Source organism: Phyllobates terribilis, unplaced genomic scaffold, assembly GCF_046119375.1.
Source record: "Phyllobates terribilis strain yellow unplaced genomic scaffold, ASM4611937v1 Scaffold_8__6_contigs__length_399053987, whole genome shotgun sequence".
NCBI classification, from domain to species: Eukaryota; Metazoa; Chordata; class Amphibia; order Anura; family Dendrobatidae; genus Phyllobates; species Phyllobates terribilis.
The window spans coordinates 366593974-366610113 of NW_027362768.1; the positions used below are offsets into that span (position 1 = coordinate 366593974).

Consider the following 16140-nt stretch of genomic DNA (forward strand, 5'->3'; position numbering starts at 1 on the left):
GACGGATTCTGGAAATATTTTTGAGCTGGAGGCGACAGGAGGTGGAAAGAGCTTGGATGTGGGGTTTGAAGGACAGGTCAGAGTCAAGGGTTAATCCGAGGCAGCGGACAGCCGGTACAACGGAAAGAGTAATGTCATTTATTGTCATAGAAAGATCAGGTGGGGAAGATACATGAGATGGAGGAAAGATGATGAGATCAGATTTGTCCACATTGAGCTTGAAGAAGTGAGAGGAGAAGAAGGAGACCGATAGACACTCTGGGATTAGATGTCACTGTTATGAGGGCACTATGGCAGGCATTGTTGTGTTGCTGCATTAGGACTGCACTGCCGTATTTCTCTTGCGAGGATCGCATCATAAACCATGTACTGGCCGGCAGCTCTCCTGCATAGAAATCCATCATGCTGTCATGCTCAGGTCAGGAGAGGTGTCGCGAAGGTCCGTTCAGTGCGATGCGACCATCTCAGGAGTCATACAGCAGTGTGTTCCTGCCCTTAGATTGGGGGCATAACCTACATTTTATGGGATGGGGCATGAATCCTAAAATGCTCCACATATATTTTCTCCCTTAAGTACAGTACTGTGCAAAAATGTTAGGAAGGTGTGGAAAAAAGGCCGTGACGTAAGAAGCTTCCAAAACTAGAAGTATTAATAGTTTATTTTTATCAATTAAGAAAATGCAAAGTGAACAAACAAAGTAGAAATGTAAATCAGATCAATATTTGTAGCAGTATAGTCAGGAGAATGAGAAACCAATTATACCAAACAGGTGGTAATTATCATCATTTTAATATGTACAGTCATTAACTGAAACAGAAGCAGCTGTATAGGAGGCTTAAAACTAGGATGAGGAACAGACAAAATCTGCTACAAAGGTGAGGTTGTCGAAGATCGTTTCATGTCACAGATCATACATAATAGCAAGACTGACCACAGCAACAAGACACAAGGTAGTTATACTGCATCAGCAAGGTGTCTCCCAGGCAAAAATTTCCTGGGAGTGGACTAAGGTTTCAAGATCTGTTGTTCAAGCTCTTTTAGGAAACCACCAAGAAATAGGCAACACTGAGGACCGTCGATACAATGGTCGGTCAAGGAAACTTTGTGCAACAGAATTCCCTTCAGAATTAGAATATGTCCATCAGTGCCATCAGTTCAGAACTGGCAACAACCAGTGAGATCCAGCTAAATCTACCTAATGTTCGGAGAAGTCTGGCCAGAAGCCATATTCATGGAAGAATTATGACCAAAACCCAGACCTTCCACATGTAGATGCTGCAAAGCGACTCAGCTGTGCATTAAACAATACACACTGGGGTGTAGAAAAATGTCAGCAGGTCTCTGAACTGATGAGTCAAAAGGTGAAATATTTTTGCTGTAACAAAGCAGTTTATTCTCTGAAATGCTGGAGAGCGGCAGAATAATGAGGGTCTGCAGGAACAGTGAAGCAGGTGGAGGGTCCTACAAGTCTGGGACTGCATTTCAATAAATGGAGTTGTGGATTTGGTCAGGATTAATGGTGTCCTCAATGCTGAGAAATACAGGCAGATACTTATCCATCATATATTACCATCAAGGTGGCATCTGATTGGCTCCAAATTTATTCTGCAGCTGGACAACAACCCCAAACATCCAGGCAATGGCATTAAGAAGGAGGAGTCCTGGAAGCGATGATCCGGCCCCCGCAGAGCCCTGATCTCACATCATCCCGTCTGTGTGGGATCACATGAAAAGACAGAAGGATCCGCACAAGCCTCATACACAGAAGATCTGGGGTCAGTTCTCCAACATGTTTGGAACAATCTCCTGCCGAGATCATTCAATAACTGTGTGCAAGTGACCAAGAAAAAGAAATGAAGGCAACAGGCGGTCACTGAATGCTGATGACGGAGGCGAGGGGCGGTCACCAAATACTCCTGATGGAGGCGATGGGCGGTCACCAAATACTGATGACGGAGGCGACGGGCTGTCACCGAATACCAATGATGGAGGCGACGGGCGGTCACCGAATACTGATGATGGAGGCGACGGGCGGTCACCGAATACTGATGATGGAGGCGACGGGCGGTCACCGAATACTCATGACGGAGGCGATGGGCGGTCACCAAATACTGATGACGGAGGCGACGGGCTGTCACCGAATACTGATGATGGAGGCGACGGGCGGTCACCGAATACTGATGATGGAGGCGACGGGCGGTCACCGAATACTCATGACGGAGGCGATGGGCGGTCACCAAATACTGATGACGGAGGCGACGGGCTGTCACCGAATACTGATGATGGAGGCGACGGGCGGTCACAGAATATTGATGATGGAGGCGACGGGTGGTCACTGAATACTGATGACAGAGGTGACGGTCGGTCACTGAATACTGATGATGGAGGCGACTGGCGGACACCGAATACTGATGATGAAGGCAATGGGCGGTCATTCAATACTGATGATGGAGGCGATGGGCGGTCACCAAATACTGATGATGGAGGCGACGGGCGGTCACTGAATACTGATGATGGAGGTGATGGGCGGTCACCGAATACTGATGATGGAGGCGATGGGCGGTCACCGAATACTGATGATGGAGGCGACGGGCGGTCACCGAATACTGATGATGGAGGCGACGTGCGGTCACCGAATATTGATGGGATTTAGATTTCTCTTTTGTTAGTTCACTTTGCATTTTGTGAATTGATAACAATAAACCATTATCACTTCTATCTTTGGAAGCTTCTTACTCTGCAGCATTTTTTCCCCCACCTGCCTAAAACTTTTGCACAGTACGGAATATTCTCAAGGTTCCCCCGTAATCTGTACTGACAACCCTGCGCATTTATGTCATCTGCAGAAACATTACACGTGAGTGAAATATGAGCCGCAGAACAATGGCCGCAATATCAAAGGTTATATAACTTACAAAAGCCGAAACCATACACCCGTGTTTGTCTCTACACCCTGCCGGAGCAGCTACGGTCCCATCTGCTCTCTCGCAGGAACCGGATAAATCTCTGCTGAGGGTAAAAAATAAATAAGAGGAGTGGGGCACATTAATCACCCAGAGGTAATCAGGTACTTGTAGGAAAAAGGTAATAATAACCACAGGCAAACACCACGACAGGTCTCGCCCAGTTCACTTTTTGGCAGGGGCGCAGCAGCGTGCAGGATACACCCCACAGCTATGAAAAAAATATATCACAAGGAAGATAATCCTCAAGACCGAGCAGAGGCGGCTTATTCCACCCCGGACTCCCCAAGCAGCAGGTGACTCCAACTTCCTTATTTCTTGCTCCTTTAAGACTTTGTATCAGAATCTATGAAACAAGTTACATTGTCGCGGTCGCCAGGCACTAGAACTTTGCCTGATACAGATGTAGCAGAGCTGAGTTTGTCATTTATCTCTTTGGGATTGCTTTATTTGTTTATTGTGCTCATCGTCTCTGTTAAGGTAATGCAGTAGGTTTATCAGCAGTCCTATGTAAAATTGCAGATGACAGTAGGATCATTAACAAACTGAGCTCTGCTACATCTTCACATGTCTACGGGTTGGGTTGTATGTAGTCTGCTTGAGTAGACCTGATAATTTGCAGTTTCCTGCCGTGCAGCTGTATTGTGCTGTCTGTATATTATTATGTTCTTATAATATGCCTAATTATTATATTGGATCAATATCATTTTTGTTTTTGACACTTTTACACCTTTTACATATATTTTTTTTTTTACTGAATTGTTGTCAATTTTGATATTTAAAGGAACACAGCATCAAGCTATTTCTCCCTGTTGTCAACCATTCTGATTACATTTTTTTTTACGATGTCCAGTACCCAGACAGCCCCTTTCCAAATGAAGTAGCCCCCCCTTATACATAAAAAAAATACAGTTTCAGCAATGTCAGTAGCGGCATTCCTGACAACATGACTATAAGTTTTATCATTTTACAAGGGGGACTGCTTAATTTAAAATGGAGTAGTCCAGGTAGTGGACAACCCCTTTAAGAAGAACCTATCACTTGCCATAAATATGTAATTTTTTTTCTCCCCTGGTGTAAATGCCGCTGTTCTCCTGAATCCGGCGATGTTTTTCTTTTGTTCCTGCGCCTCTCCATTCCTGAGATATGGCCACTTATTTCCTGTATAAAAGTCTAGTCTTGTTAGCCAAGTGGGTGTGGTCATCTACACTTCTCGTCTTGATGACCATACAGGGAATAAGGGGCCATATCTCAGCAACAGAGAGGCCTAGGACGAAAAGAAAAACAGCGCCGGATTCAGGAGAACAGCGGCATTTACACAGTATAAAAAGTTTATAGATTTTTTGCAAGTGACTGTTCATCTGTAAACAAGTTTTTTATTGTTCACCTTGGCATCTGCAACCAGCGGATGCAAAACTACAACTCCAAGCATGCTGGGAGTTGTAGTTCCACAGCTGCAGACTACTGCCAGAATTGCAACATTTTCTCATACCTCGTTTGCTGTGGATTTAATGCACTTTTGATTTTTTATATATATTACTTTCATCATACTGAATTGTGGGAGAATAACCAGGGCTATGTGTGCCAGGCCTGCCGGGACATGTGAGTGAGCATGGCAATACCTGCCTGTCTTTACTTGTATGTTTATCTAGGATACAGTAAGAAAAAATGCCTGTACTCCTATCCTCATGCATATAGACAATCTCCACTAATTAGGTTAGAAATCTTGTGCTGATTCATTTCTTAATATATCTTTAGAGTGTCAGTGATTAGTTTACCAGATACAGAGTTCCAGGTTATCTGCATAGACATAAATAAAAGTCTAGCTGTCTGCAGTCACCACTAGAGGGAAGTCACTCAATACAGATTTATCATAGAGCTCAATGTATAATTAGATTGCAGTGAGCTCCCTCTAGTGGTGACCGCAAGAAGACAGAGTTGTATTTTTCATCTCTGACTGTGTAAGGGGTTTGGATTTGAAAAACTAAGTTTAAACTACTATAAGGATTTCTTAAAAATGTAATGACTCAGAATGGATCTAAAAGTGACAAGATGTTAGAATCTCACTTTCTTCATGCCGTCTGCACTGTCAAGAAGGTCTGCCTGGAGCTGCTTATGCAGAGCTCAACAGGTGTGATCAGTTTGTCTTCAACTGCTGCGTTTTACATAGGCAGCAACCAAAGTGACAAAGCTCAGTATAATGAGGTGAGCTCATCTCAGTCAAATATTTGGAAAATTGGGCACCGCCATGGGTACGGCAACTACAGGAACCTATTCATACACTTTTTCTGCTATATAAAAAGCTGAGGATAGTGGAAAGTGTGTCAAATTAAGTGCCATGTTGACTGTAGCTGCCAATGACAAACTCTCTTTCCACTGCTGCACTGTGCAGAGGCAGCAAGTGTCGGAGATGATATAAGAATAGCACATAATGAATGAAGTCAATTTTGTATCAACTGCACATGGATCCAAAACTGTCTTCATTCATCACTAACAGCTACTTTTTTATTCTTGCATTTTTTCCAACTCTTAGGCCACGGCCCCACTATCAGTATTTGGTCATTATTTTTTCTCAGGAGTGGGAGCCAAAACCAGGAGTGGGTGATAAATGCCGAATTGGTGACTTGTTTCTATTATACCTTTTCTCTGATTGTTCCTCACCTGGTTTTGACTCCCACTCCTGAGAAAAAATACTGACCGAATACTGACCAAATACTGATAGTGGGGCTGTGGCCTTGGGGTGAGACACTGGTTTAGAGTTAGGATTAGGTTTAGATGTAGGGCTAGGGTTAGGCTTAGGGCTAGAGTTATGCATGAGGGTTAGGCTGAAAGCTATGGTTAGATTTAGGGCTAGGTTTAGATTTAGAGCTAGGGTTAGGTTTAGGATTAGACTTTAGGTTAGGGATAGGACTAGGGTAATTAAATTGTTACATAAAAATTACAAATAAATGAAAACAACATAACTTTTTATTTTTAAAATTTTAGCAAAAAGCAGAAAAAAACTAGGAGGTCAAGTCACAAACTATAATTACATCAGTATTTTTCTGAAATTACAATACATGCACTTGAGGGAAAAGGGGTTCGATAATGGACTGGTGAAAGGAACTCTGGGAGACATAATGGTTCATAGGTTATGGGGTGCAAAATAATTAGCAACCCACCCTGAACCACATCAAAGGAAACTTACCATTTAAATACACACAATGACTCATAAGTACAATCAAGTGTGAATATTCTTCCAACGCAGGTTCTTATTGCTGACCATAGGGGGCGCTTGATGTAGGAAAGAAATTGAAAACGTGACAACCACTTTTCCTGAGTCAGAAATGTAAGTAATTGTCACCTCCCTTCAAACTCTCTCCCAGGAGCGGGACTTGCATACATTATACAGCGGGGGGCGTCAATGAGCACAGGCCCACTGTAAAGAGGATGTAATCATTTTCTTCTCAGTCTCAGGGCATGATAGGAGGGGTAGTCAGACTAAGAAAAAAATAGGTAACAGTCACAAGAGTGATAGATATAGAAAATATTATAAAAGCCATGTTTGTTCATCAAATGTGACAATCGTGCTTCTGCGATACACAGCATTGCAAAAGTTTGTACACCCCAAGTCTAACCTTTAATTTATAATGGCTCTCATCCATCCGAATTGGATTTCGGCTGAGGGATGCGGGTCACAGGTCAGTCACACAGTAAGCAAACTGTGATCCGGCCTCATTTATTCTTTTCAATAGGAAATGGCAATCCTCCGGAGGACAGGGTGGGCATGTCACCAAAATGTACAATGGGGGATATTTTTAATTAGCTGTATGGTTAGCCCTAATTGTATTCATTCAAAAGAATGTGGCTTAAAGGGGTGCAGAGGTTGTAATTGTCCCCTGTCCTGGTTCTTACTGGACCAAGTGCCCATCACGGCACCCATGGTTCCTGAATGGGTCAAAATCAACCTCATGGCATCAGCTGTGACAAATAATTTATAGTAAGGCATCACTGTTCTCCGTTTTAGACCTTTTCTCATAATATTAAGTGCTGTATATTAATTAATATTGCCAAACAATGCCCAAAATATAACTCCATTGAGAGTTCAAATACTACCATATAGTGACATCATAACACTTCCACATATCGTCCTCACAATATTGCTATTCGGTGCTCAAATAAAACTGCTATACAGTGTTCAAATAATACCAAAGTACAATGCCTAAATAATACTACCACATAGCGCCCTCATAACATTATGATATATAATGGCACCACACAATACTTCTATTGAAATGCCCAAATATAATTGCCATACAATGTCCAAATAAAACAGCATTACAGTGCCTAAATATTTTTTCCATGTAGTGCCCTCATAATATTTTTGCATAAACTATATCAAAATATTTTATTCAACGGCAAAATAAAAACCACCATAGAGTCCAAATAATACCGCAAAATAATGCCTAAATAAAAGCTCTTTTACACAGTGCCTCCATAGCACTCTCATATATTGACATCACGATTATTCTCTTTAATTCCCAAATAAAGCTGTCATAGTGTCAAAATATAACTGCAATACAATGACTAGATAATACTACCATATAGTGTCCACATACTAGAGCCTAAAGTATTCAGCCCACATAATACCAGCATTAAGATCAGTGCAGAGTAGTAGATAGAAAACTGTGTAGCTGTGATTTAACATAACTCTATTATATGATAATTCTTGGGCCTGCTTTGAGTGTAGTGATGGTTTCTCATAGCTGGTCCTTATTCTGTTTCATTAATAATAGTCTACAATTCCTTTATATGGTAATGTAACTTAATATGACACACTGGCCACTATCCCCAGCTTATTTATATAGCAGACGTGGTGTAAGAATCAACCCCTGTAGTTGTCGTACCCATGGCGGTACCCAATTTCCCAAATGTTCAAAACATCTATAATTGTCACTTATTAAATCCACCAACACATAGTAAAGCATAATTTTGTAACTCTGTACAGAATTCAAATATTACCATATAGAGCCCTCACAGTACTTCTATATATTAACCAAACAATAGTGCTATTCAGGACTTAATTAAAACTTCTATATAGTGTTCAAATAAACCTTAATACAGTGCCTCAGTAATGCTATCATATTGTGCTCTCATAACACTTTCATATATTCATTTCACAAATATGATGATGATTTCACTTAAAATAATACATAGCTGACCTCTTGTTTCTTGCCACAGCAGAAGAGGTGTAAGAAAGTGATTTTTTAGTTACCGTACCCATGACAGTACCCATTTTCCAAATGCACAATACATCTAGCTAATACATACTTTATGCTACTGCTGTCACCAAATAAATCCACCAGCACCTAGTAAGGCATTATTTTGCTGTAACCCGGCTCGAGAAGTCCTTTAGGCACTACAAAAGTCTTTGTTTTTTGTTTTTTTCCCAGACCCTTTTAGAACCCTACTAATTATTATTTGCCTCCAGGTAAGACAAATTGTTTGACATTAGTTCTCTTACTGGGGTCAAATGTTGCAATAGGATCAGCTGGGCTATTGTCTTTAAGGAAATATTATCCCACTGATGCTCCTTCAAGGATTATGTCAACAGGAAATATGAAATATAGTTGATGTTTCTGTTTAGAAAACTGATGCTGTCACACAAAAATGTATCTGCAGACAAAAAAACAGTAGCAAATCTGACTTGAGACGCCCCCCGGACTCTTTTTTTCTGAGATGTTCTGACAGGAGGTAATTTCTCTTTCTATTATCTTGGCCTTATATTAATGCACAGATAAAAAGGGAACAAATGCCCAAGAGCCTCCACAATTTACGGTCAGAATATTATTCTGTGATCCAAACAAACAATACTTTATTTGTTACACCGATTATTATTTGTGACGCAGGAGATTGTTTTAAACTGGGATTCATTTTACTATTTTTATGTTCTGTTTTCTGTATTACTTGGGAAAATGCTTCATATAGTAGCAGAGCTATGTGGGCACTATATGGCACTATTATTTATTATTGTCTGACATAGTGATATATTGACTATATGGCACAATAATATAAGCAATGTATAACAGAATCATTTTAGCACTTACTGTATGTTAATTCTGAGGCACTATTACTTGGACATTGTATGGTAATTATGAAATACCTTATGGCAGTATTTTCAGCTCTCTGTGGTACTATTATTTACAAATGTGAAGCCTGTATGGTGATAAGTAGGCACCTTATTGCACTATTAACGCACTTATAACATCAATGTTTTGGCACTTCAATACTCTTAAATATGCTCTTTATAATACTTATTATGTCCCTTTTCACATTGCTATTTGGGCACTGTATGGTGCTATTATTTTAGCACTATAATGCAATTATTAGGCAATTTATGGCACTGTTTATTGGACACTATATAACACTATTTCAGCACTCTATGGTAATTATAAGGCACCTTATGGCACTAATATTTGCTATTTATGGCACTATTATTTAGACACATAATACCGTATGGTAATCATTTATGGCACTATTATTCGAGTAATGTATATTAATCATTAGGCAATTTTATGGCACTACTTATTGGCCACTGTACGGCACTATAATTTAAGCACTGTATGTTTATTATTAGCACCTTATAGCACTATTATTTGGGCGCTGTGTAGAAATTAGTAGGCAATTAATGGCATAGTTTATTGGGCGCTGCGTGGTACTATAATTTGAGCTCTCTGGTGATTATTAGGTACCTTATAGCAGTTTTATTTGGCCACTGTATGTTAATTATCAGGTAATTAATGACACCGTCATTTAGAAAATGTATGGTAATTATTGGGCACCTTATGGCACCAATATTTGGGCACTGAATGGTAATATTACATGAGCACTGTGTAATAATTATTAAGCAATTTATGGCACTATTTTATTTAGCCATTGTTTGGTACTATTATATGAGCACTATGAGGTAATTATTAGGCAATTCATGACACTATTCTTTAGGTACTGTATGGCACTGTTACAGTTGTGCGCAAAAGTTTACATACCCGCAGAATTTTTCCTTTCTTGACCTTGTTTCAGAGAATATGAATGATAACAAAAAAACTTTTTCCCCACTCATGGCTATTGGTTGGGTGAAGCCATTTATTGTCAAACTACTGTGTTTTCTCTTTTTAAATCTTAATGACAACCAAAAACATCCAAATGACCCTGATCAAAATTTCACATAACACAGTTCTTAATACCGTGTATTGCCCCCTCTAACATCAATGAGAGCTTGAAGTCTTTTGTGGTCTTTGTGGATGAAGTTCTTTATTTTCTCAGATGGTAAAGCTGCCCATTCTTCTTGGCAAAAAGCCTCCAGTTCCTGTAAATTCCTGGGCTGTCTAGCATGAACTGCACACTTGAGATCTCTTCAGAGTGGCTCAATGATATTGAGGTCAGGAGACTGAGATGGCCACTCCAGAACCTTCACTTTGTTCTGCTGTAGCCAATGTGTTTTGGATCATTGTCATATTGGAACGTCTAAGTATGTCCCATGCACTGCTTCCGGGCTGATGAGTGCAAATTTGTCTCCAATATTTGCTGATAACGTTCTGCATTCATCTTTCATTCAACTTTTACCAAGTTTCCTATGCCTTTGTAGCTCACACATCCCCAAAACACCATGATCCACCCCCGTGCTTTACTGTAGGAATGGTGTTCCTTTCATCATAGGCCTTATTGACCTCTCTCCAAATGTAACGTTTATGGTTGTGGCCAAAAAGTTCAATTTTGGTCTCATCACTCCAAATTACCTTGTTACAGAAGTTTTGAGGCTTATCTCTGTGCTGTTTGGCATATTGTAGGCGAGATACTTTGTGGCATTTGCGCAGTAATGGCTTTCTTCTGGCGACTCGACCATACAGCCCATTTTTCTTGCCTCCTTATTGTGCATCCTGATACAACCACACCGCTAGTTTTCAGAGAGTCCTGAATTTCAGCTGATGTTATTTGTGGGTTTTTCTTTGCATCCCAAACAATTTTCCTGACAGTTGTGGCCGAAATTTTCTTGTTGGTCTACCTGACCGTGGTTTGGTTTTTACAGAGCCCCTGATTTTCCATTTGTTAATCACAGTTTTAACGCTGCTGACTGGCATTATCAATTCCTTGGATATTTTTTTGTATCCCTTTCCTATGTTATACAGTTCAACTACCTTTTCCTGTACATCCGTTGACAATTCTTTTGCTTTCCCCATGTCTTTCAATCCAGAAACGTCAGTGGCTGGATGAAAGATGCAAGAGTCTGTCTGGATCCCAGAAACTCACTCAGCTTTTATGCACACACACTGATTACAAGCAAACTGGTCACAGGTGAGGATGTTACCTTTAGTAGCCATTCAAACCCATTTGTGTCAAATTCTGTGCATGTTATCAGGCCAAAATCACCAGATATGTGAACTTTTGATCAGGGTCATTTGGATATTTTTGGTTGTCATTAAGATTTAAAAAGAGAAGACACAGTAGTTTGACAATAAATTGTTTCACCCAACCAATAACCATGAGTGGAGAAAAAGTTTTTTTGTTACCATTCATATTCTCTTAAACAAGGCCAAGAAAAGAAAAATTCTGCGGGTATGTAAACTTTTGAGCACAATTGTATATGACGAATGCTTTGTAATTATTATGGCACTATTAATATAATCATTAGGATATTAATGGCAGTGTAATTTAGGCGCTGTATGGTACTGTTGTATGAGCACTGTATGGTAATTTTTAGGCACTTTATGGCAACAATATTTGGGCGCTGAATGACAATATTATATGAGCACTGTGTAATAATTATGAAGCAATTGATGGTACTATTATTTAGGCACTGTTTGGTACTATTAAATGAGCACTGTATGGTAATTTTTAGCACCTTATAATATTATTATTTTTTAGGCACAGCATGGTACTATTATTTAAGAGCTTAGTCACCTTATAACACTATTATTTGGGTACCGTATTATTATATAAGAGCTTAGTCGCCTTATAACACTATTATTTGGGTACCGTATTATTATATAAGAGCTTAGTCACCTTATAACACTATTATTTGGGTACCGTATTATTATATAAGAGCTTATTCGCCTTATAACACTATTATTTGGGTACCATATTATTATTTAACAGCTTATTCACCATATAACACTATTATTTGGGTACCGTATTATTATAGAAGAGCTTAGTCGCCTTATAACACTATTATTTGGTTACCGTATTATTATATAAGAGCTTAGTCGCCTTATAACACTATTATTTGGGTACCGTATTATTATAGAAGAGCTTAGTCGCCTTATAACACTATTATTTGGGTACCGTATTATTATATAAGAGCTTAGTCGCCTTATAACACTATTATTTGGGTACCGTATTATTATTTAAGAGCTTGGTCGCCTTATAACACTATTATTTGGGTACCGTATTATTATTTAACAGCTTAGTCATCTTATAACACTATTATTTGGGTACCATATTATTATATAAGAGCTTAGTCACCTTATAACACTATTATTTGGATACCGTATTATTATATAAGAGCTTGGTCACCTTATAACACTATTATTTGGGTACCGTATTATTATTTAAGAGCTTGGTCGCCTTATAACACTATTATTTGGGTACCGTATTATTATTTAACAGCTTAGTCATCTTATAACACTATTATTTGGGTACTGTATTATTATATAAGAGCTTAGTCACCTTATAACACTATTATTTGGATACTGTATTATTATATAAGAGCTTGGTCGCCTTATAACACTATTATTTGGGTACCGTATTATTATTTAAGAGCTTGGTTGCCTTATAACACTATCATTTGGGTACCATATTATTGTTTAACAGCTTAGTCATCTTATAACACTATTATTTGGGTACCGTATTATTATTTAAGAGCTTAGTCATCTTATAACACTATTATTTGGGTACCATATTATTATATAAGAGCTTGGTCGCCTTATAACACTATCATATTATTTAGGTACCGTATTATTATATAAGAGCTTAGTCGCCTTATAACACTATTATTTGGGTACCGTATTATTATATAAGAGCTTAGTCGCCTTATAACACTATTATTTGGGTACCATATTATTATTTAAGAGCTTAGTCACCTTATAACACCATTATTTAGGTACTGTATTATTACTTAAGAGCTTAGTCTCCTTATAAGACTATTATTTGGGTACCATAATATTATATAAGAGCTTAATCGCCTTATAACACTATTATTTGGGTACCGTATCTATATATATATAATTGGGCGCGACCAATCAGCGATTTTGGCGCCAAATTTAAACCCCGCTCTGCTGATTGGTCGCGACCGCCGGCCGCGACTAATCAGCATTATTGGCGCCAAATTTAAACACCGCTCTGCTAATTGGTCGCAGCCGGCAACCGAGAACAATCAGCAGTATTGGCGCCAAATTTAAACCTCGCTCTGCTGATTGGTCGCGGTTGCGACCAATCAGCATTATTGGCGCCAAATTTAAACCCCACTCTGCTCATTGGTCGCGGTGGCCAGCCGCGACCAATCAGCGATTTTGGCCCCAAATTTAAACCCCGCTCTGCTGATTGGTCGCGGTTGCGACCAATCAGCATTATTGGCGCCAAATTTAAACCCCACTCTGCTCATTGGTCGCGGTGGCCAGCCGCGACCAATCAGCGATTTTGGCCCCAAATTTAAACCTCGCTCTGCTAATTGGTCGCGGCCGGCAACCGAGAACAATCAGCAGTATTGGCGCCAAATTTAAACCTCGCTCTGCTGATTGGTCGCGGTTGCCGGCCGCGACCAATCAGCATTATTGGCGCCAAATTTAAACCTCACTCTGCTCATTGGTCGCGGTGGTCGGCCGCGACCAATCAGCGATTTTGGCCCCAAATTTAAACCCCGCTCTGCTGATTGGTCGCGACCGCCGGCCGCGACCAATCAGCGATTTTAGCACCAAATTTAAACACCGCTCTGCTGATTGGTCGCGGTTGCCGGCCGCGACCAATCAGCAGTATTGGCGCCGAATTTAAACCCCGCTCTGCTGATTGGTCACATTCGCCGGCCGCGACTAATCAGCATTATTGGCGCCAAATTTAAACACCGCTCTGCTGATTGGTCGCGGTCACCGGCCGCAACCAATCAGCAATATTGGCGCCAAATTTAAACCCCGCTCTGCTGATTAGTCGCAACCAATCAGCAATATTGGCCCCAAATTTAAACCTCGCTCTGCTAATTGGTCGCGGCCGGCAACCGAGAATAATCAGCATTATTGGCACCAAATTTAAACCCCGCTCTGCTGATTGGTCGCAGCCGCGACCAATCAGCATTATTGGCGCCAAATTTAAACCTCACTCTGCTCATTGGTCGCGGTGGCCGGCCGCGACCAATCAGCGATTTTGGCCCCAAATTTAAACCCCGCTCTGCTGATTGGTCGCGGTTGCCGGCCGCGACCAATCAGCAGTATTGGCGCCGAATTTAAACCCCGCTCTGCTGATTGGTCGCGACTGCCGGCCGCGACTAATCAGCATTATTGGCGCCAAATTGAAACACCGCTCTGCTGATTGGTCGCGGTCACCGGCCGCGACTAATCAGCATTATTGGCGCCAAATTTAAACACCGCTTTACTGATTGGTCGCGGTGGCCGGCCGCAACCAATCAGGGAAATTGGCTCCAAATTTAAACACCGCTCTGCTGATTGGTCGCGGCCGTGACCAATCACTGTTATTGGCGCCAAATTTAAATACCGCTCTGCTGATTGGTCGCGACCGCCGGCCGCAACCAATCAGCATTATTGGCACCAAATTTAAAGCCCGCTCTGCTGATTGGTCGCGTTCGCCGGCCGCGACCAATCAGCATTATTGGCGCCAAATTTAAACCCCGCTCTGCTGATTGCGCCCGGTCGACCGCATACATATTCTAGAATACCCGATGCGTTAGTTATTATATAAGAGCTTGGTCTCCTTATAACATTTGGGTACCATATATTACTTAAGAACCTAGTCGCCTTATAACACTATTATTTAGGTACCGTATTATTATTTAAGAGCTTGGTCGCCTTATAACACTATTATTTAGGTACCATATTATTACTTAAGAGCTTAGTCGCCTTATAACACTATTATTTTGATACCATATTATTATATAAGAGCTTAGTCGCCTTATAACACTATTATTTGGGTACTGTATTATCATTTAAGAGCTTGGTCGCCTTATAACACTATTATTTGGGTGCCATACTATTATATAAGAGCTTAGTCGCCTTGTAACACTATTATTTGGGTAACATATTATTATATAAGAGCTTGGTCACCTTATAACACTATTATTTGGGTACCGTATTATTATTTAAGAGCTTGGTCGACTTATAACACTATTATTTGGGTACCGTACTATTATATAAGAGCTTAGTCGCCTTATAACACAATTATTTGGGTACTGTATTATTACTTAAGAGCTTAGTCTCCTTATAACACTATTATTTGGGTACTGTATTATTATTTAAGAGCTTGGTCACCTTATAACAATATTATTTAGGTACCATATTATTATATAAGAGCTTAGTCACCTTATAACACTATTATTTGGGTACCATATTATTATATAAGAGCTTAGTCGCCTTATAACACTATTATTTGGGTACCGTATTATTATATAAGAGCTTAGTCGCCTTATAACACTATTATTTGGGTACCGTACTATTATATAAGAGCTTAGTCGCCTTATAACACTATTATTTGGGTACCGTATTATTATATAAGAGCTTGGCCACCTTATAATACTATTGTTTGGGTACTGTATTATTATATAAGAGCTTAGTCGCCTTATAACACTATTATTTGGGTACCGTACTATTATATAAGAGCTTAGTCGCCTTATAACACTATTATTTGGGTACCGTATTATTATATAAGAGCTTGGCCACCTTATAACACTATTATTTGGGTACTGTATTATTATATAAGAGCTTAGTCGCCTTATAACACTAATATTTGGGTACCGTATTATTATATAAGAGCTTGGTCGCCTTATAACACTATTGTTTGGGTACCGTATTATTATATAAGAGCTTAGTCGCCTTATAACACTATTATTTGGGTACCGTATTATTATATAAGAGCTTGGTCACCGTATAACACTATTGTTTGGGTACCGTATTATTATATAAGAGCTTGGTCGCCTTATAA

General features: G+C 39.9%; 1 protein-coding gene across 3 annotated transcripts in view; it reads left to right on the forward strand.

The window, feature by feature from the left end:
• Positions 1 to 2914: 2914 nt before the first annotated feature.
• The window catches only part of LOC141157491 (laminin subunit beta-1-like), an 81082-nt gene continuing 67856 nt past the window's right edge, over positions 2915 to 16140 (forward strand). The window contains exons 1-2 of one of the 3 annotated variants that reach the window (XM_073644853.1): positions 2915 to 3260; positions 6212 to 6292. In XM_073644853.1, the coding sequence (XP_073500954.1) occupies positions 6291 to 6292 (2 nt within the window). In that variant the 5' untranslated portion in view covers positions 2915 to 3260; positions 6212 to 6290. Of the gene's footprint in view, positions 3261 to 6211; positions 6293 to 11272; positions 11296 to 16140 lie in introns of those variants that run through there. The other 2 variants (XM_073644852.1, XM_073644855.1) reach the window with 2 other exon arrangements.